The sequence below is a fragment of the Medicago sativa genome, chromosome 7, assembly GCF_051527215.1.
Source record: "Medicago sativa cultivar Bolivia chromosome 7, Bolivia_mono, whole genome shotgun sequence".
Classification (NCBI taxonomy): domain Eukaryota; kingdom Viridiplantae; phylum Streptophyta; class Magnoliopsida; order Fabales; family Fabaceae; genus Medicago; species Medicago sativa.
Genome location: NC_140755.1, coordinates 75438657 through 75460542, shown reverse-complemented (window position 1 = coordinate 75460542; position 21886 = coordinate 75438657). Strand labels below are relative to the sequence as shown.

General features: G+C 34.4%; 2 protein-coding genes across 7 annotated transcripts in view; both read left to right on the top strand.

The window, feature by feature from the left end:
- LOC146908503 (WD-40 repeat family protein / beige-like protein) overlaps positions 1-15877 on the top strand; it is a 31089-nt gene extending 15212 nt beyond the window's left edge. For 3 of the 5 annotated variants that reach the window (XM_085730057.1, XM_085730059.1, XM_085730058.1), the window contains 19 exons: positions 841-1386; positions 1461-1604; positions 1968-2426; positions 3230-3381; positions 3825-3894; positions 4343-4426; positions 4633-4689; positions 4778-4846; positions 4963-5049; positions 5148-5264; positions 6762-6911; positions 7060-7144; positions 7259-7379; positions 7601-7697; positions 9342-9455; positions 11818-12184; positions 12816-13594; positions 14840-14962; positions 15381-15877. In XM_085730057.1, coding sequence (XP_085586183.1) covers positions 841-1386; positions 1461-1604; positions 1968-2426; positions 3230-3381; positions 3825-3894; positions 4343-4426; positions 4633-4689; positions 4778-4846; positions 4963-5049; positions 5148-5264; positions 6762-6911; positions 7060-7144; positions 7259-7379; positions 7601-7697; positions 9342-9455; positions 11818-12184; positions 12816-13594; positions 14840-14962; positions 15381-15458 — 3699 coding nt within the window. In that variant the 3' untranslated portion in view covers positions 15459-15877. Of the gene's footprint in view, positions 1-840; positions 1387-1460; positions 1605-1967; positions 2427-3229; positions 3382-3824; positions 3895-4342; positions 4427-4632; positions 4690-4777; positions 4847-4962; positions 5050-5147; positions 5265-6761; positions 6912-7059; positions 7145-7258; positions 7380-7600; positions 7698-9336; positions 9456-11817; positions 12185-12815; positions 13595-14839; positions 14963-15380 lie in introns of all 5 variants that reach the window. The other 2 variants (XR_015020466.1, XM_085730060.1) reach the window with 2 other exon arrangements.
- A 1578-nt stretch (positions 15878-17455) lies between these two features.
- Positions 17456-20917, top strand: LOC146908502 (coiled-coil protein). Of its 2 annotated transcripts, none has more exons than XM_085730056.1 (5): positions 17456-17674; positions 17755-17807; positions 19465-19634; positions 20245-20371; positions 20452-20917. In XM_085730056.1, the coding sequence occupies exons 1-5, from the start codon at positions 17524-17526 to the stop codon at positions 20584-20586; spliced, it is 636 nt and encodes a 211-aa protein (XP_085586182.1). In that variant the 5' UTR covers positions 17456-17523; the 3' UTR covers positions 20587-20917. The 2 variants fall into 2 exon arrangements, with proteins under 2 accessions (XP_085586182.1, XP_085586181.1); XM_085730055.1 differs by having other exon boundaries at positions 19456-19634.
- Positions 20918-21886: the final 969 nt, after the last annotated feature.

Genomic DNA, 21886 nt, shown 5'->3' with positions numbered 1-21886 from the left:
CATTTTTCTCTTTCCAAACAACTAGAAAATCGTCTCATTTTCAACCCTCTTTTTATTTTTTATCTTTCTCTCCTTCTACTTCCTTTGACTTGCTCTTACAATTTTTTGGTTCAAATAAGTTGATCATGGGTCAGATGCTCATTTTTTCCTACTCTTTTCTCTATTTTTAATAAACTTATGGTGTGTTGCAAATGATAGGTAATGGCTGAGGTTTTAAACTTGGTTGGAATTGCAGTCATTAGTGATTCTTATGCATGCCATTTTGCGTTAAAAAGAATACTTTCTTTGCCAATCAAATGGAATGTAAGGGTTTGGTATTAGGAAGATAAACAAGAAGGAAAACAATACATCGTGCCAATGTTTGTTTGTACAGGATTATTATTTTTTCTGTTGAAAAGAAATATAACTTTCAAGGGTGTGGTTATTGCCTTTAAATTTGTGTTGGATAGAATTATATGTATGTTCTCTTAGGTATTTCCACATGGATTATTTCCTGGGATCAGTATTTCCCATATGCAAAGGGATTAGACAACTCTTAACAACCAATTTTTTTGTTTGTTTTGGTGGTGTCCGTGGTTCGAACCCCAGACCTTTGCATATATTATGCATTGTCCTTACCAACTGAGCTAAGCTCACGGGGACAAGTCTTAACAACCGATTGATCTTATTAAACCTGTTTCTATCAATTTGTTTTTATAGCTGAAGGATTCCTCATCCTCTCTCTTTCTGTTTCTAATAAACCCTACACAAAATGTGCTTTACACATGCATTCATTGACATGATTTTGCCGCATTATTTTAGATGTGTAATTTTGTAATTGATAATTGTTATTTTCTTCAGGCTGCTCTCGCAATGATATCTCCTGCCTGGGCTGCTGCTTTTGCATCTCCACCTGCTGCAATGGCATTGGCGATGATTGCAGCCGGTGCATCAGGTGGCGAAAGCCAAGCTCCTGCGCAAACTTCCCATCTTAGGCGTGATACTTCACTGCTCGAACGCAAACAAACCAGACTTCATACATTTTCAAGCTTTCAAAGACCTTTGGAAGTCTCTAACAAAACACCACCTCTTCCCAAGGACAAAGCAGCTGCGAAAGCTGCTGCTTTGGCAGCTGCTCGTGATCTGGAGCGATTTGCAAAAATTGGTTCTGGAAGAGGTCTTAGTGCTGTTGCAATGGCTACATCTGCACAACGAAGGAGTGCTAGTGATATGGAGAGGGTCAACAGGTGGAATATTTCTGAAGCAATGGGAGTTGCCTGGATGGAATGTTTGCAGCCAGTTGGTACAAAATCGGTGTATGGGAAAGATTTTAATGCTTTTTCATATAAATATATTGCTGTTCTTGTAGCCAGTTTTGCACTTGCAAGGAATATGCAACGGTCTGAGGTTTGTTTGCTAATGGTTTCTATGACCTGCAGATTATTTGAGAAGCTGCTTGTTAAATATTTTATGTTTGCCAGGTTGACAGGCGTGCTTATGTGGACATAGTTACTCGACATCGAATCAGTACTGGAGTCCATGCATGGCGCAAACTTATTCACCAATTAATAGAGATGAGAAGTCTTTTTGGGCCTTCTGCAGATAATTTATACAGTCCGCTTCGTGTATGTTATTATAATCACATTGTCATTACCAAACATAAATTTTTATGTTTATTCAGGGGCATGTGCATTTAGTTGCTTGCTGTTGTTTCATGTTTATTCCAGGAATAAACCAGAGAATTTTAAGACAGAAAAATCAGCTTTTTGTATTGTGTCGCTGGCATTTGTATAGGGCATTTGGTTTTGCTGAACAATATGACTGTTCAACTAATCTGATTCCTTGTTTTTCTTTTGTTTTCTGTTTTCATTCTTTTTTACTCATAATTGGAGGATATATTATCTGGCCAGCTTTTACTCTTGCTAAAATTTAATCAAACGACAAAGTATGAGTTCACTTTATCATGCTTATTATTTTTTATTTTGTAGGTTTTCTGGAAGCTAGATTTAATGGAAAGTTCTTCCAGGATGAGAAGATGTTTGAGGAGGAATTATCAAGGATCTGATCATTTAGGCTCTGCAGCTGATTATGAGGAATACTCTGAAGAGAAAAATGACCAGAGCACTCCGATTTTGTCTGCTGAAGCAATCTCATTGGAGGCAGTCAACGAAGATGAAGAACAGGTTGATGCTGAGAATTTAGTTGATAGGGTTGATGATGTTCAAAATAAAGGAGACAATCAGCTTAGTATTTCCGAATCAGCAGAGCAATCTGTTCAGGCATCTTTAGAATCCAGTGGTCCGCAACATGCAAGTGATGAACACATTGATCAAAGTTCTTCAGCCATTGCACCTGGGTATGTTCCTAGCGAACTTGATGAAAGAATTGTTCTTGAGTTACCGACATCTATGGTCCGACCACTTAAAGTCATACGGGGAACCTTCCAAGTAAGTATTATGGGCCTAAATTAGAAATTATTATAATTTTGACTACGTTTCGAAAAAATTATAATTGACTAAAATGTATGTATCAAGTTATGAATGTGAATTCCTCCATTTGATACTGAAACTATCGCGAATTGTCGATAATGTGTACTGTATCGGCATATATCTTCTGCATTTCATAGCCACTTAGCAAAATGTGATTAAGTGAGCATACTGAGGCGGATGTGTTGACATACAAGAGAATTTATGAAGCATGAAGAATTTTGCACTTAATGTTTCTCATTGTGGGAAAGATGTATGATGATCTTTTGCTTATATATACAGTTAGAATATCTACATTATAAGGAATCTTCGAGGCAGAGAACGATGCACAATCCATGAGGACAGTTTATGCTATTTAGGAAGTTATTTTTTCTCTTGTTTAATTTTGATTAGGAGTTTTATTTTAGTAAAAATAGAACTATTGAGTGGTTTAATGGAAACAAAGGTTTGAAAATGGTTTTGCTGCGTTATTCTTCAACCACGAAATAAACACATGAATAACTGGAAAGGTCAATAGGGCGTGATTCAAGGAAAGAAAACAGCATTTACTTTAACATAAGCTATCCAAAACTATAAACGAGGAAATAAAGAAAAAAAAATCATGGATATCAGGATTCAATCCCATATGACAATGGGATTGAATCATATTATGTAACTATATTCTCTTTGTATCACCATCCCTTCCCAAGCCCGATAATTTCAACAGTTTTCTTGTCTTAGGTATGATAATTTCACTCATACGAAGCAGTATACTCTTGTTATAGGTCACCAGTAGGAGGATAAATTTTATAGTTGATAACTATAGCAATGAGACCAGTGCTGCAACAGATGGTTTTCATTCCAGTTTTGAGGCAGGGAACCAAGAAAAGGATCGTAGCTGGTTAATGTCATCTCTCCATCAAATATATAGTCGGAGGTGAGCTCAATTTTTTGACTTTATTACTATCCACATTTTTCTGTTGTCATCTTGAGTATGGTAAGAGTGAGTATACATGAGGTGGACACGAAGATGGATTGATTAATATGAATCTTGATTGTGGGTTGATTAATATGAATCTTGATAGTGGGTGGTTGGCCGGCCGTTGCCCCCTTGTTATATGTTGGACGTGCATTGAACCATTAATGTAGTTGATATTTATCTATGAGCTGTTTTGATCTCATTCATAGCATTATTTACTTTAATTTTGAAAGAGTTGAATACTTGTCTCTCTTGAAGTGCCATCTTCCCTTTTGTATAATTTCATTAAGTTTTTTGCCTCATTGTTTTTATTACTGTCAAAACTATTGTTCATATGCAATGTACAAATTCTGAATAATATACCCGCTATTAGTGGTTTACAAGTGTTAGTTCCTTTACAGGTACCTCCTTAGAAGAAGTGCTCTGGAGCTATTTATGGTGGACCGTTCAAACTTCTTTTTTGATTTTGGGGTATAATTTCTCGCATATGCTAGTTTCTTTCCTTCTATTTCTAAAGAAGTAAAAGTCCATTCGGTTCTAGGACCATTCTCAATGCTGACATAATTTTGAACGCTTCGCTGATGATTGATCAATCTTGTACTCTTATAATCCTTGTCAAACACATCCTTAAAAGCTTATGCTATTATTGGAGGCTCAAGAACAATTTTTTATTCTTGCATGATCCTTCTGGCAAGAGCCTTTTGGTCTCGACGCATGGTTAATGCACAGACCCATTGTACCTTGTTCTGAAATTTGATTTAGTTATGAAGAATGAGGCTGACAAGGATTGATTCATGACCACTTGGTCTTAAGTTTGTTAGATGCTAAATATATAGTCCTCTAAAATCCTAAACTGGTAGGTAGAGATTGAATAATGGATTAATATATATCTTACATTTCCCTTTCAATTTCTCTTTAGAGCAGTGAAGGGCGAAGAAATGCATATCGAGCAATTGTTCAAGCACGGCCTCCTCATTTAAACAATATATATTTGGCTACTCAGGTAGTACAGGTTCCGACTGTTAATTTGTGTTAATTTCTCTGCACATGGGATTACAGTCAAAGTAAATACTAATGAAGTTGAAAACATTTTACTTTCATGTTAATGCTATTTTACATTCGTGTCCCTGCTATATTTTATTTTGTGGTATAGTTTTTATGCTGTATGTTGTGGCTCAAAAACCTTAAGGAAGTACCTCCTTGTTGCAGAGACCCGATCAACTTTTGAAAAGAACTCAACTTATGGAGCGCTGGGCTAGGTGGGAGGTAAGATTCTTAATTGATGAAGAAAAATAGTTTGTATTATATAGCATACTCATTTCTTATGTATGAGTTTTGTACTTCCCTTATGCAGATCAGCAATTTTGAATATTTAATGCAACTCAATACACTGGCTGGGCGTAGTTATAATGATATTACCCAGGTGATCTCTCTCTCTCTCTCTCTCTCTCTCTCTCTCTCTCTCTCTCTCTCCCCCCTTTTAACATTTTAATCCTGTCTTCATAATTTTTATTCATTACTGTTACCTAATCTTGGCAGTATCCGGTGTTCCCCTGGATTCTTTCCGATTACAATTCAGAGAGCTTGGATATTTCTAATCCTTCTTCTTTTCGAGACCTTTCAAAGGTGTTATTTATTCCATTGCTTTAATCAGATTAAAGAAAAACGTGTGTTAAATTTAATTTATATGTAAGTTTATAATTTAACCTTTTGATATGATGCAGCCTGTTGGGGCACTGAACCCAGATCGTCTGAAAAGATTTCAAGAGAGATATGCCAGCTTCGATGATCCAGTCATACCTAAATTTCACTACGGATCACACTACTCGAGTGCAGGAACGGTGGGTCACCTAAATTTCACTATGGATCTTGTAACAGCCCGGTGGGCCCCTCGCAGTGCCTTGCCTTGCGAGGGGCCCACCGGGCTGTTACAGATCTCACACACACACACACACACACACACACACACACACACAGTGTATGTCCAGCTGCTGCTGGCTTACTTCTTCCAACATTATGTAATTGCATAGAAAAGTTATTCATAGTTATGAACTGGCCCTGAACTGGGATATGTTGCCCTTGGGGAAAATGATTTTCAAAACGCTACTGTACGAGACTATTATAATAACGGCCTTTCAGTTGACCATAGTATACAACAACAACCAAGCCTTATCCCACTAACTGGGGTCGGCTTTATGGATCAAACGACCATATAATGTTCTATCATATACCATTTTTCTATCCAACTAATTAATCTCTAGATCTTAATATTTTCTCGTATAATTTTTCTAGGTCTTCCTCTTCCTCTAGTAATTTGACTACCCTCCATCTGATATACTCTCCTTACTGCCTCTCCTTCTGACAATTTACAACTTTCACCCCAGAGCTAGTTTTTGGGGTAAAGTAAGGCCGAACCCAAATTTTAAGAGCTGTCATAAAATTTTCACGAAAGGAGTAGGATTACATCCTTTTGAATAGAGCTTTTTAGATTTTTATTTAGGCCTAACTCATCCTTACAAAACCGTCTTGTTTTTTGGGTAAAGTAATGCCAAACCCAAATTTTAAGAGCTGTCATAAAATTTTCACTAAAGGAATAAGCATTACATCCTTCTGAATAGAGATTTTTATATTGGGCCTAACTCATCCTTACAAAACCGTCTTGTAAGCTGAGTGCTGCCCATGCTTTATAAACACTACACAGGCTATATCTCTAGGCAATGTGGGACTATATCCACCCGTTTCACACCCAAAACAAGGTGTTTGAGGCTGCAATGAAGGCAACCCAAATGCCACAATTAGGCGACTAGGGGCGGACCACAATGAATGCAGAATTTCCAGTAGAGCTCATATATCTTTTTTTTTTTTTTTTTTTTCTAATAAAGGGAAATCAGGGTTTGATCGTGTATAGAAATATACTTGCTAATAATGGTTCAATACGGATGGTGGATGGTAACATTAAAGCAACTTAAATACAGTTACTTACACATAAGTGGACTAACAGTTTACAACTTAATCAAATACTATAAAATTTTAGGTTTAGTGAGGTTTGTGGAATATATCAGGCCCAAAACGAAAACTTAACATCTGAAAGAATATCATCTTTAAACTTATGCTTTCATTATATTTTTGTCTGTTTAGTTTCTTTTTGCTATTACATTCAAACCTCCCTTTCTGTGTGTATTGGACCACCGTGACTTCTGATGCCTGATATTTACTTTTATTTATTTCATTTCAAAACAGCAAAAGTAATTGTCCAGTAATGTAATGTTGCTGTCATTGGTGAATTTTTTTTAGTTGCTGGTTCTGCAATAACTAGTGTTCATTATCTTCTTTTATAGGTTTTGTATTATCTTGTTAGGGTTGAACCATTCACTACCCTTGCTATTCAACTGCAAGGTGGAAAATTTGACCATGCAGATCGGATGTTTTCTGATATTTCTGGTACTTGGAATGGAGTTCTTGAGGACATGAGTGATGTTAAGGAGTTGGTATGTATATTCCTTTACAATGAAATGCCGGGTTGATACGCCTTTACTCGCTTCTTTCTTAATATAGTTAACAAGATTTAATACTTAATTCTTATTATGGTTTTATTTAACTTATATCATAAGAAGTTTCTTTAATTCTCCTTTTCAGGTTCCTGAGCTATTTTACCAACCTGAAGTCCTCACAAACGAAAACTCAATTGATTTTGGCACAACTCAATTGGGAGGAAAGCTTGGTATATTTATTATGATTTTCTGTAGCAGTATATTTATTATGATTTTCTGTAGCAGTTTGACTTCAATGTATATTCCAATGCATCTCATGGTTAATCTTATTTCTGCCATACCAGATACTGTAAAACTTCCTGCTTGGGCTGAAAATCCAATTGATTTTATTCATAAGCATCGGAAGGCTCTGGAGAGTGAATATGCATCTTCTCATTTACATGAATGGATTGACCTTATATTTGGGTAGGCTTTTAACTATTTTCAGTTGCACCTCCGTTTTTTGGGTGTTGATGTTTGCCCCGTTTCTAGCTGCTTCCTCTTTTCATTGTATTGTTTTTCCCTTTCTCATAAGTTTGCTACCCCAATATTATTTTTTTTAAAACTATTTTTATGAAATATGCATTTTATAATAGTTCCTTTGTATTATTGTACTTCTTGTTACAATAATTAGTTGGACCATGCAGGTATAAACAACGGGGCAAAGAAGCTGTTGCTGCAAATAATGTTTTCTTCTATATTACCTATGAAGGGACAGTGGACATTGATAAAATCTCTGACCCCGTATGTCTCCTTTACTTATCCATATTTTCAACTCAATATTTTTGTTTGAGTATAATGCATTCCCTTCACTATAAGTGTTGAAGCACATGATAGTTACACTGAATCATAATTTATGTATGTATCCTATAACAAGTCTATCAATAATGCAATGCAATCCATGTTCAGAAAAATAGTTGGCCTTATTGTATCATCAATTCAAGTTGTAGATGGAGTTGGTGAAAATTTAAGAGGCAAAGTCTTTTAGTTTATTGTTACACCACATTCCTGCATTACAACACTTTATTAAGTGCGGTCAACGATATGAATCAAATAACACTAAAATGTCCTATCATGAATGAAAAAGCAACTAAAACACTTTATTGACATTAACCAAAAATTTATTAAGAAGCGCAGGCTGGTTGAACTTACGAACCTTGTGGCTTTCTAATTGTAGAAAGTAGCTGGCAAATGTTACATATTATTCAGCAGGATATGTACTGCTTAAATAGGACAATTACGATAAAGACTATTACACAGGTTCAGGAACGATTGGATAAAATAAAGTAACATGAATAATTTATTTTCCTAATAATAAAAAGACATTTTCTAATAAAGTGAGAAATCTGTGCTGATTTGCTCGATCAAATTGTAGATTTTAAGTCTGCAAAAATTTCACATTAATAATATTTTCTTTGGTGATGTTTGCTATAGTCGGCATAACTAATTTGTTAAACAATAAGAAAATATCTTATAGTATCATAATTTTATCATAGAATATCTCTAAGGATCGGTTTTCATGTTTTACAGTTACTATTCAAAGTATTTATTTGTTTTTCTTCCCTCCTCCTTTATTTAAAACGTGTCATACCTTCAATATGGTGTCAGAGTCATACAAACTTCCGTGACTTGTCCTAGCACTATTATCCCACTGAGTTCTGTAAACTCTGAAATTCTATCATAATACTGTTGTTATTCATGATTCTTATTTTTTTTTTTCCTTGATCCATCTCCTTCTTTGGTCACCAGTCACCACAGCCGATTTCCTGAACTCCATGCTTCTTCCTGCATTCGAAACTTTTGTGGCCACTGACAGCCACCACCAGAAAAGTAATTGTGCAAGTTTATTGACTGAAACCCCCACCATCTGGCAGTGTGGCGGGAGGGATTTCTTTGGTTTCTATACTTTCTCACTTTTTCATTCATTATATTGGATTATCAACATTTATTATTTACCCAGTACTTCCAACAAGTTGTTGCAATAAAAAGTCACTGCCTTACACCGTCGGTACAAATGCCAACCTTTTTTTAGAATCAGAGCAACACATTACACCTTTAAGATGAAAGAGTTGTGACGCCTCGTATAACATGCGCCATATATGCTAGTCCTATAAATCATCATAAGGAAAGATTATTTACAGGAATTCACTCAAGTGTTAAATCCTCCTGACTGGGTTGCCAATAAGCTGAATTGATTCATGCAAGACTAGAGGCAACTCTGGTCCTCTAACTTCACCATCTTTCAACTCTAGTCTTCAAATTTTATGGAAAAATGCAGAAACTTTATTCATCAGAGATTTATCTTAAAATTGAATTTTGGAAAACATTTGCAAATTTTATTCCTTGTTCATGTAACTTACTATTTTCTTTTGTACATGCTAAGTAAAGGTTCAACAGCGTGCCACGCAAGATCAAATTGCATATTTTGGACAAACACCTTCTCAACTTTTGACTGTTCCCCACTTGAAGAAAATGCCGTTAGCAGAAGTTCTGCATTTGCAGGTAAATGTTGATTCTTTTGGTTGAAAAGCTTTTATTGATAAATTACATCTCGACTCTTGAGTTCTTCACTAAGCATGCATGTATGCCTGAGTGTGCTCTGCCTCTTCCCATCTCTTGTTTTTCATGCTTCTGTTTTACTTAGCTTTATGTAATGACTGAAACTTATATATCAAAAACATCTGGCTAATCTGTAAATTTGCAATATATGGAATCTAATTATATAGGGTTAAATATGTTTTTGGTCCCTACAATATTTGGACCTTCTAAGTTTAGTCCTTCCTTACTTAATTTTAATAGTGTTTTTAGTCCCTATAAAAAAATTTTGTGCTCAATTTTAGTCCCTACAAAATCTAAATTTGTTTAATTATGCTTAAACTTTTAAGATTTTGAACAATTTTTTGTAGAAGTGTTAAGAACATTACTAAAAGTTCATTTGCAAAAAATTATCTCAAAATTTTATTTCTACGTCCATATTTTTGTTACTTTTGTCTTTTAAAAATATTCATATTTAATTCATTTCATGTTAAAAATTTTTAAATTTTAGTAAACAAACCTTGTGTAATGTTCTAAACTTGTCTCAAAAAAATCGTTAAAAAATTTAAGAGTTTAAGGATAATCAGAGAAACTTTGTTTTTACTAGGGACTAAAACTACATGTAAATTATTTTTATAGGGACTAAAAAAGCTATTAAAATTAAGTAAGGACTAAACTTAGAAGTTCCAAATTTTATAGGGACCAAAAACATATTTAATCCAATTATATATGACATCTATTCAAATAAAAACAAAATATATACAGCACTAAATGGATTATATTCTCCCTAAATAGGAGATACTTCCATAAAATTAGCTTCAAGATTACAAATTAATCGATTCTGAGGACCTCAAAATAGCAATTCAACAACAACAACAACCAAGCCTTATCCCACTAAGTGGGGCCGGACTACGTGGATCAAATTACGCCATGATGTTCTATCATAAACCATATTTGGATCCAACTCATTAACCTCTAAATCTTTCCTAAAAGTTCAAACTCAAAATAGCAATTCCCTAAAAAAATATTCCTGTTAAAGTGTCATAATTTTTTCCCATGGTTTTGAATGATATTAATTATCAGAGTAGGGTTAACACGAAAATTTTTCCAAGGGAATTGCTATCGAGTTGTGTCATCCCTACTAGGTCTTTTTACTTCAGGATCTTAAAATAGAGTGCTTAGCACCAGATATTTATTTTGACAACCAAAGCGCGGTCTATTTGAGTCAAAAACACATGCTACACTCCACAAAACATTTGGAATTGAACATTTTCTCTGTCTAGGAGGTGCTTGATCACTCTCTGTTTGTTACTTATGTTCCTGCTCAGGACTAGCTTGCAGACATTCTCACCAAACATTATCCAAGCTCAGATTCTTCACTTTCAGATGCAAACTCAGGTTTGACAGCAGTTATCAGTCACCCTGAGTTTTAGGAGTGGGGATGGGGGGATGTTGAAGTACATAGTTTCTGCTGTATGGTTTATGTTATGCACAATTATAGAACGCCATAGTCCAATAGGGTTGATGACCCAATCATTGGGCCCAACCCACACAAGTATGGTTTCTAGAAGCTTGTAGAAGCTGTGGGTATAAAAGTAGTTATATTCTCTGAAATCTTGGAGAATTTTGGTTATAAAAGAGAGGGAAGCCTATCGAGTGAGGCATTAAGAAAGTTTGTTGAGAGTTTGTTAGGAGAGAAGCTTGCTCACCACATACATACAGTTCAATAAAATTTCATTTCGCTACTCTGTACAGTATACTGTATTGTATGGATGTTACTTTATTTGTCTAGTTGACACATATGACCCAGATGTCTGTCTGTTAGTTAGAGTTGCTGACTTGCCGTTACGAAACTGCAAGTTAGTTAGAGCTTGTAACTGACTTTTAAGTACTATATAAACCTGAGTTCACAACTTGGAGATTCACAGTACAGAAAGTAACTTTTTTCAGAAACATTTCCTTATCAGTTCCTCTCTCAAATTCTCTCCTCCATCAACAACTCCCATTTAATATTAATCGCCAAACCTACCCAGTAATCATTTTGAGGAATATGTTTAGATTTTGGAGGTATTGGGACATGAGATCTAAATGAACACTTTTGGCATAACAATATAAATAATATTTGTTACTATTAATCTTTGAAATGTTGTGAATATTATTGTTCATGAAAGTGTCGCCATATTAAATATATGCTAATACAATATGAACTTGTGATAAGATGCCCTTGAGTTGTTTCATACTTGCTTCACTGTTCATGAAAGTTTTGCCATGTTCAATATGAAATTGTTTCATGTTTGATTGTTGATGCATATATTTCTTTTCATATCAGACAATATTCCGCAACCCAAATGAAGTCAAGCCCTATGTTGTTCCATCACCTGAACGTTGCAATCTTCCTGCAGCTGCAATTCATGCATCTTCAGATGCTGTTGTGGTTGTTGATATGAATGCACCAGCAGCGCATGTTGCAGAACATAAGTGGCAACCTAATACACCTGATGGCCATGGAACTCCTTTTCTTTTTCAACATAGAAAGGTTACAGCAGGCTCTGCTGGTGGTGCACTTATGCGGATGTTCAAAGCACCTGTCTCATCTGGTGAAGAGTGGAGATTTCCACAAGCTGTTGCATTTTCTGCCTCTGGAATTAGAAGCCAAGCTATCGTTTCTATAACATGTGACAAAGAAATTATTACTGGTAAGTCTAGAAGACCTGAGATTATTTGCATATGATGCCTTTGTATTTATTTTATGAAAAGAGTTCCTATGATTGATTTATACTATTGCTTTTCAACATTGGTAGTTAATTATCAATTATATGGAATCTCTCCTAGACGTGAACCACAAGCATGTGATTTTCTAGATGCTTACGTCATAACATTTACTTATGTAGCACTTTCTTTTGCTCCATTATTTGCTAAGGAAAAATAACTGATAGAAAACTGGATATCTTGGAGCATTTAGGCATGTGCAACATTTTTGTTCAATAGAAATGGAAAAGGAAAATCGATAATTACAAAATGCAAGTACTAGAATAAGGAGGATAATATGAATTGAACCGAAAATTAGAAAACAATTACTCACTATCAAAGTAAATTGGTTTTTACATTTCTTTTATTCTTGGCCTTTACTGTAATGCCTTAAAATTGATTGGTGTAGCATTGCTAACATGAATTGCTATAACATCCAAGGCATTGGATGTGTATGATTAGTAAAACCTTTTCATCTGTTGCATAGAATTTTAGAAACTTGTACTTCATCTTGTAGTAGTTGCTTCCTGAGCTGTGTATTTGACATCTAATTTGAAATATTTGCTTCTGATTGATTAGGGGGGCATGCTGATAATAGCATCAGGCTAATATCATCAGATGGAGCTAAGACCTTAGAAACAGCGTATGGACATTGTGCTCCTGTAACTTGCCTTGGTCTTTCCCCTGATAGTAACTACCTAGTAACAGGATCCCGAGATACAACAGTATTACTCTGGAGAATACATAGAGTTCTTGTGTCACACTCAAATGTCGTATCGGAACATTCCACTGGGACAGGCACACTCTCTCCAACCAGCAAGAGTTCATCACACTTGATTGAAAAGAATCGGAGACGTCGAATTGAGGGTCCTATACAGGTACTTCGGGGGCACCGCAGTGAAATAATCAGTTGTTGTGTTAACTCAAATCTTGGAATAGTTGTTTCTTGCTCTCATTCATCAGATGTTCTCTTGCACTCCATTAGAAGAGGACGTTTAATAAGAAGATTGGATGGTGTGGAGGCCGATATTGTCTGTCTTTCATCTGAAGGGGTTGTGGTGACTTGGAATGAATCACAGCATACTCTTAGTACCTTCACTCTCAATGGTACTCCGATTGCAAGAGCACAATTCTCCTTCTTTTGCAGTATCAGTTGCATGCAAATTTCTAATGATGGGATGAGTGCTTTGATCGGAATTAATTCTCAAGAAAATGGGAGAACCTATAATAACGGTTTAAATTCACAGTTGAACAAGTCAGGTGTTGATTTTGATTCAGAATCAGAAGAAACTGACGAAAACAGCAGAACAGATCTTCCATCACCATCAATTTGCTTCCTGGATATGCACACTCTGGAGGTACATGATTAAGATGTCAAATATAAAATTACCATTTTACATTGATCTCGGATAGGGGTGTAAGTGGTTCGGACAAAACCAACGAAACCGAAAGTCCAAACCGAAAAAATATCCGACCTTGTTTGGTTCGGTTTGAAACCGATCCGAACCAATCGAAACCGATCTAGTTTGGTTTGGTTCATGGTTTTTCATTTCGAGATCCGTGAAACCGATAAACCAATCCGATGATAACCACACTCCTTATTTTACTAATATTATCCTACCTCACACAAACTTATGGTTTAGGCCCAAAATAAAAATCAAACATAAAATACCTTTTAATCCATTCACTTTATCTCATCATCATCATCTCATCTCAACTCTTTCATTTCTACTAAAAAATAAATCCTAGTTGTCAACCACACCAAACCCATTGTTCATCGCTACCGGTCACCGCTGAGATCGTTCATCTCTTAGTTAGTTTTATCATGTTTATGTCATTGATTTATACTCATTATATTTCATTGTTTTCCATGTTCATTTTCTATGTCATTGATTTATACACGTTTTCCATGTTCTTTTTGGAATTTTTGTGTTTGTTGATGAATGATGCATGTATGGATCATGGATAATTGAAATATTTGAGTTTGATGAAGTTGTTTTTGTAGAATGATTGATAAATGAATCTTGGATCATATGTATGAAATATTGAGTAAGGTTAGTTATAAAAAGTTATTTGAAAAATAGAGAACATGAAAAAACAAAATATGAAATACGATTATACAAAGTTCTATGAAATATTTTGTGAGAATATGAATTTTTTAATTGTATTTTTAAACAAACCGAACCAATCCAAACCGAACCAAACCGATTAGTTTGGTTCGGTTTCTTTTTTGAAAAACAGTGAAAACCGAACCAATCCAAACCGATGAAGGTTTCATCGGTTCGGACATTTTTATGACTGAAAACCAATCCAAACCGAACCGTTACACCCCTAATCTCGGATTAAATTGCTAGATTATATTCCTCATGTTTATACACCATGAGAGCAATATATCAGGAAAAACCAATCAGTAAGGATATATTTCCTTTTTGATTGAGAGAATCGTCATATAATTCTTCTGCAGATTTGAAATTTCAAATATAATAATTGAATTTTAATGAAACAAGGCGATTTTCAAATATCTAGTAACTATTACCTTGTATTATCATCAGCAAACTGTTCTTCACTACTTACTAATCCTTCTTCCATTCTAATTTCTGTAGGTATTTCATATATTAAGACTTGGAGAAGGACAGGATATCACAGCTCTGACTCTAAACCAGGATAACACAAATCTTTTGGTTTCGACATTGGATAAACAACTGATAATCTTTACTGACCCATCTGTAAGTTAAATCTTTATTGTTAAGTGTCTTCCCAAAATATCATTAAGTTAAAGAGTCTTTGTAGAATATCAATGGTCCTTGAAGTGAAGTTTCCCACCCACTCCTGACTATCCCCCCTACTATTTATTTTTGTGAACAGGTAGAATGAATAAACTTCTTGTATTTACCTTGTAGTTTGGTTTTGTAAAATGAGTAAATAAAGTTGCCCATTATTTGGAACCGAAAATTTACTGATGCCGTTTGGCAGAATGTATTATGTTTTTAGCAACAGGTCACTCCTAAATGAGTTGTAAAATTTGTGTATAAAATGCATTTAAACTAAAATATTGTACCTCCAATCTCTCATTACGCCTTAAACATATGTTGTTTTAATTCCTCTTTTTCATGGCTATTAACAATGCAACTTTTTTTCTTGCAGTTAAGCTTGAAAGTGGTTGATCAAATGCTCAAGCTTGGCTGGGAAGGTAATGGACTTCAGCCTCTTATAAAATCATAGCTTTTAGGTTATACATATGTGGATTACAGATTATCTATACATAGTATCAATTAGGAAAGTTAGGTTGAGGTTGTGACACTCGATTGTAAGCATTTTTGGTTGTGTCCTTATGATTCAGAGATGACATGTGACACTTCCAGTTAATACCACCAGTGTTAGGTTCATAGATTTAGTGGAGGGTTCTTTGCTCCTCCAGTTGTGTAAAAGTGTTGATATTGGACAAGCTTCCGAGTTCCTACCGAGGTTTGAGCCATTTTTGTCCCATACTTTTTTTGATTTGAGAATGAAAATATAGTGGCCATTCTTTCTTGTAATACTGCTGATTTTCAGATGTTTGGATTGATTAGATTTGGCTGAGTTTTGAGTGTTCAATATTTTGTGAGTGTAATGAATAAATAAGTTATATTGTTTGCTGTGAAGAGTTGTTATATTGTTTTATATCTTATTCTACGATTTCTCTAATTAGGAACCAATTCATGAATAATCATTGATGTTGTAAACAGCGATGGACTCTGGCAGTAATGTCAAATTACTTTGTTGATGGTGTTTTTTTAATTTTATTTTATGAGAAATGCATTTTGTTGATGATCTTTCGTGATTAGTACCAAACAAATTCATAATGCAATTTGTAGGAACATGAAAATCACTAGCGTTAAATGCTTTTGCTAAAAGCTTGTGCACTACCATTTGCTTCTCGCATAACAAACACAATCTGAGAATTCTTGTGTCTATTATGGAGCCATATTTTGATCTATTAGGCTTCTCACAGCAAGTATAACACGCCATTTATTTTTACAATCTAGTTCAAAAATAACATTTGTGATACTAATTACCAATATTCATCTGGGTGCATTATACAAGCCCCAGGCTTCACACTCCACTACTTAAAGATTCATGACACCATTCTCTCATTTCAATCACAAAACGGCCTCTTCATCTCATACACATTCCAATGTCAGAGCAAGATTGTTGTTGGAATATGGCTCCAACCACATTTTAATTAAAAAAGTCGACAAGTGGAGGAGCCCATCTTGTGATATAAGATGTTATGGCGTTTTGAGTCACATGACCTGTGTAAGCATGTTGCCACGAGGCAAGTAAATTTTGCACGGATGATGATTGCATAAGTTGATTCCTATTTGCCATCACAAAGTTTGGTAATCTTTTTTCGTCAAGTGTTTCATGTTATCATATCAAACATGGTCGTTTGATCATCATTCAATTGAGATTCAAAACCTGTAAAAATACATCATCAATGGTGTGATTGACGACATACAAACCTGAACACCTTGAACGAGGCTACGACCTACAACGTGCTTTATGACTGATGTAATTCCTTCAGCGCATAGAATAAACATAAGGAAAAAGAGGACTGAGACCTCTTGCAGGTGTGCTTTCACATAAATAACTCGTAAAACACAACCTTGAAAAATGGTTAAAAGATAATTAATACTCCATCCGTCTTAAAATAATTTATAATATCTTTTTGTTATATGGATTAAATTGACTACCTACAAATAGAATTGAGGACCAAAGTAATTAAAAAAACAATTTTAAATATGTTTGTAATTTCGATAAATTTAGGGACTAATTTGACAACGACCAAAATTGTGGTTTGCTCGTCTTAAATTCATTGGATGGTTTATTTGGTTTTTTTCTTTGACAAAGGTTTTCTTAGGCCCTAATTTACTTTTATTATTTTTTTTTTATCAAATACTTTAGTGATTAGAAATTCACTTTAAAATCCCTCAAACAAAAAGAAAAAGAAATTCATTTTAAAAAATTGGGTATCCTCCGCGCGCAACTGCCGAGACTAATCACTCGAACATTGTGAGACCTAAATTGGCGGCAAACTCTTCGTACAAATTTTAACGCTGCTGCATACACAAAGCTGGATTCGAGGCAGAACCTTGGTTATCCAAAAAAAATGAAATATTTCAAATTTGTGTAAAAAGAAACCCTAATATTTCAAAACGACACCGTTAAAGAAAATTGCTAAGAACCTCAAGGAATTAGTATTATTAGGGTTTAGCAGTAGAGAGAGAGAGAGAGAGAGAGAGAGAGAATGGCAGGTAAGGGAAGAAAAAGGAGAGAGAAGAACTACAGGGCTGCGCACGGTGGCTCCACCGCCCTCCCTCCACCGCCTAAATCTTCTCAACTCGATGCTTTACCCTTCAAACTTCGCCAAATCATGAATTTCACTAAACACCAAAATGGTTCCTTCTCTTTCCCTTTCACCTTTTCTGCTTCAATTTTTTTTACTCTTCTCTTTCTCATTGCTTTCTCATGTTTTCAGATTCTCCTGGTTTATCGAAAGACAAGAAATTTAATGATGGGCATGTAAAAAATGTAAGCTTTATCATGTTTTTCTTCTTCTTATTTTTTGGTTTTAATATTCATAACTGTTGTTTTAAAATAAAAAATTGCTTTTGTGATGTTTAGTTAATATGAGTTAGTGATAAATGAAATTGAGGTGGGTTTAATTGTGTTTGCTGGAAAATTGTGTTTGTTTCTGCTGTCTGATAATTGTGCTTGCTGTATTTGATCTGTTAGTTTGAGCACATGATGAATTCATTGGCTTTTTTTATGTAATTGTGAATGAATTGATGATTATTGTTTTGGACAATCATGTTACGTAAAGATTTATTATGGGATTGGGGCCCTATTCGGATAAACATCTGAATTAAGAGCTTATGGTCTTAACACTAGGTCTGTTTGGATAAACAGTTTATTCGCAGCTTGCATAACGCATGCTTATTATGATAAACACTTATGGAAAAGCTTGCATAAACTATTTCTATAGCACAAGATAAAACAAAGTTAAATTTATTTTATATAGGCTATAAGTTGTTTTTATAAACTATATTCGAGAATTTATGAAATAAGCTGGAAAAAGCTTTTGAAAATTGTCATAATCTGTTTTCATAAGTTCTCCTAAACAGTCACATTTATGCCATAAGATAAGCTCAAATAAGTCAATCCAAACAGACCCTAATAATATAAGTGCTTATCTATATGCTATTCTTATAATAAAAGATGAAATGACGTCAAATTGTTGTCATATAAGCTACAAGCTGTTTTCATAAGCCATCCTAGAGAGCTTATTTACATGTCATAATTTTTTTTTTCATAAGCTCTCAAATGTCCTCACAAGTGCTTATGCCAGTTGGTAAGCTTTAATATGCCCCAGCCCATCCAAACAGTCCCTCGTTGTGCTTTACATATTCAGTGTTTGCACTTTGCACTTTCATTGGCTATTTGGCTTGCTGTATTTGAGTTGCTTAAAGGGGTCTTATAGATATGTTGGTATGAGCACATGATGCATTCATTGGCTTTTTTGTTGTACTGATGATTATTTTCTTGGGTGAGCATGGCATGTGAAGATTTATCATGGGATTTGGGCCCTGTTTGGATATACAGCTTAATTAAGTGCTTATAGCATTAGTGTTTATCGTATAAGTGTTTATGTATAAGCTATGTCTTCAACAAACAATAAAATTAATTCAAACTGTTTTCATGTAAGTTATAAGTTGTTTTCAGAAGCTATGCCGGAGAGCTTATGGACATGTCATAAGTTGTTTTCATAAGCTCTCCCAAATAGTCTCACAAGTGCTTATGCCAGTTGGTAAGTTCAAACACACCCATCCTAACAGACCCTTTTTTGTGCTTTGCATATTCAGTGTTTGCATTTCTTGGTTTTTCACATATGTTGATGTTGATTTTGTTTAAAATGTAGTCCTTCCAATTTATGTTAACTATTGACTCTAGTTGTAACTGAAAATATAAATAATTTTCTCAATGTATTTAACAAAAAATAAAAATGGCCTCCATGAAAAACGGAAACTTCTAACAAGAGTATATGTGATGGTATGTCAAGATTAATAAAAATTTAACTGATCAATTATTAAATTTTTTCTACCGATGTTCATTGTATTGAATGGATATTTTTGTGCACAAATTTCCTTTACATGACAGAGATAATGATGGAATTGCTCAGGTGAAACAGGGTGATACTAGTGAACAATTGAAGGCACCACAACACAGTGATGAACAGCTTAGTGAAAATGATGATAAGAATAAGAAAAAAAGAAAGAGGAAAGAGGTTAAAGATCTTAGGTTTGCATTGGACGAGGATAAAACAAACTCCCAGCTAAAAAAAAAGGAGCGCAAAAAGAAGTAAGTGAATTTAAACCTACTTATTTGTCCATTTTAATGAGTTTAAAGGGATGCACTTTGTACTTTCTACGTGATTTTTATTACCAGTTTATATTTCTATCCAATCTGTTATTTTAGTGTTGTATTTCCTTAAAATTGCAAATGGTGCATTCAAAATCAGTATAAAATCTTTGAGATATTGCAATATGAAGAATTTATGGTTAATATTGTTCCATGATATTATGTAGTTTAAATTAAGCACTATGGTCTTATTGTTCAGTTTGGATTTGATGGCAATACAGAACAATTACAAACAACCTTTTAGTTTGAAGATATTAATGTTAAATATTTACTCTGCTTGATGACCGGTCCAGAGGATATTCGGAGTCAGCATAAGTCGATATTACACCAATGTTTGTTATCTGTATTGTTTATGAATATGAACAAATATGCCACCTACTTAGAAAATGCTTTGATTGTTATTGTAGTATATGGCACCTACTTGTGTTTTTGTTGTTGTGCCTTATATGGCATTTGAAGTTGGACTTGTGAATTTTTTTTACTGAATAAATAACATAACTCATAAGTCATAACATTAGCTTATTTTTATCTTTCATGGTAAATTCTTCAGGTATGAAGCGAAAAAGAAGAAGCACAAAAAGGTCGAAGACGATGAAATTTTGGAATTTCCTGGGCAAGAAAAGATAAAATTTGGAGATATTGTACAAGCCCCACCGAAGTTATCTTTCATTCCTAAAGTAAGTACTTTAAATTCTTAGCTTTACCCAATGGATCATGCTATACTTATTTGTGTGGAAAATATTTTTCTTGTATACAGGGGTTAAAGATTTCGCAGGATGCTTCTCATGAGAGACTTAGACTCCGAGCCATAGAGGATTACAGGAGTCGCAAAGCATGGGCATCGAGGCCAGGAAATCACCGTCCACCTCCAGTCACTACATCGGAATCTTAAATCATTTGCAGCACATTCTTAAGGATACTCTGCTTACCTATGGGAGTATTGTGAAGCGTGAACTAGTAAGCAGATTGTGCATTACATGAACAAATAAGAGAAATTTGACATGGCTTTTTCATATTTTCCCCCTGGGAGGTGAATTTTTCTCCATTCAAAAGCAACGGTTAGGTTGTTATAGAAAGTATGATGCATGAAAAGCCTATAGCTTATCTACTAGGATGATTATTTTTTGTATAACTAGAGAAAAATATCGACTCAATATGACGTTGCTATTTGTATTTTTGTCTCAAATATTCTTTAATCTATGTTTTCTTTGGTTTGCTCTAAACTTTGTATCTGAATTATAGACTCATGAAATGTCAAGTAAAGAATATGACATGTCAAAACTAAATTTACTGGCGGAACTTCACTGTTTGAATTTTTTATTCTTTTAAACACCAATCAAAATGATTAAAATGGTGGAAGATGGATGAAGTATTTGAATTTGGAAATGCTTCAATTAAATCTTCACGCTGGAAAGAAAATGCAGTCACACTGTCCAATTTGTAGTGCGAGCATCGGTTGGTTTTGGACTGAATCATCCAAATCCAACCAAAATCGAGAAGCATAAAATGTTGCCTACTTCCGGCCACTTCCTTGGTCGGTTAAGTCGGTTGGTGGTTGGATCAGGTAGCTGGTAAATCGGGAGGATTTATATAGGTAGGTACAAACTAGAATTTACTTGCGTTGCGGTCTTAGCAAATTAGATCTTGTTCAGACGCTTAAAAGAGACAGACGGTTCTCTCTATGTTGCTCAATGAGATGGTTGTTTTGTTGAGCCTTTAGTCTTAACTAGAAACCTAAGATAATATTGTTTGTTTTGAATAATAGTAATAGAAACATGTAGTAATAATATATTTTATTTTATTTTTACAAAAAAATGTTAACATATGCTCTTAAAACATACACATCGGCAGTGTTTAAACGTATTTCACTACTACCAAGAAGACAATGTCATATTTGCATTGCTATTTGGTCTTTGAAGCTCGTTCTTTAATTCAATATTGTTCCTTAGCAAAGCAACATTTTCTTTTGCCTTGTTGCAATTACAAATTGGCAAAATGCTAACAAATGCTTATGACAAATTAATTAAGGAAACAAATATAATAAAAATATATTGTAATTTGTGTATTCAAACTCTTAAAAATGAAATAAATGGTCTTTTTAATATAAAATTTACCTTTTGTTTTTGTGAATAGTTTTGCAAAGACACTAGTTAGCAATTAACATGACTCTATAAATCATGCTAACTTATGTC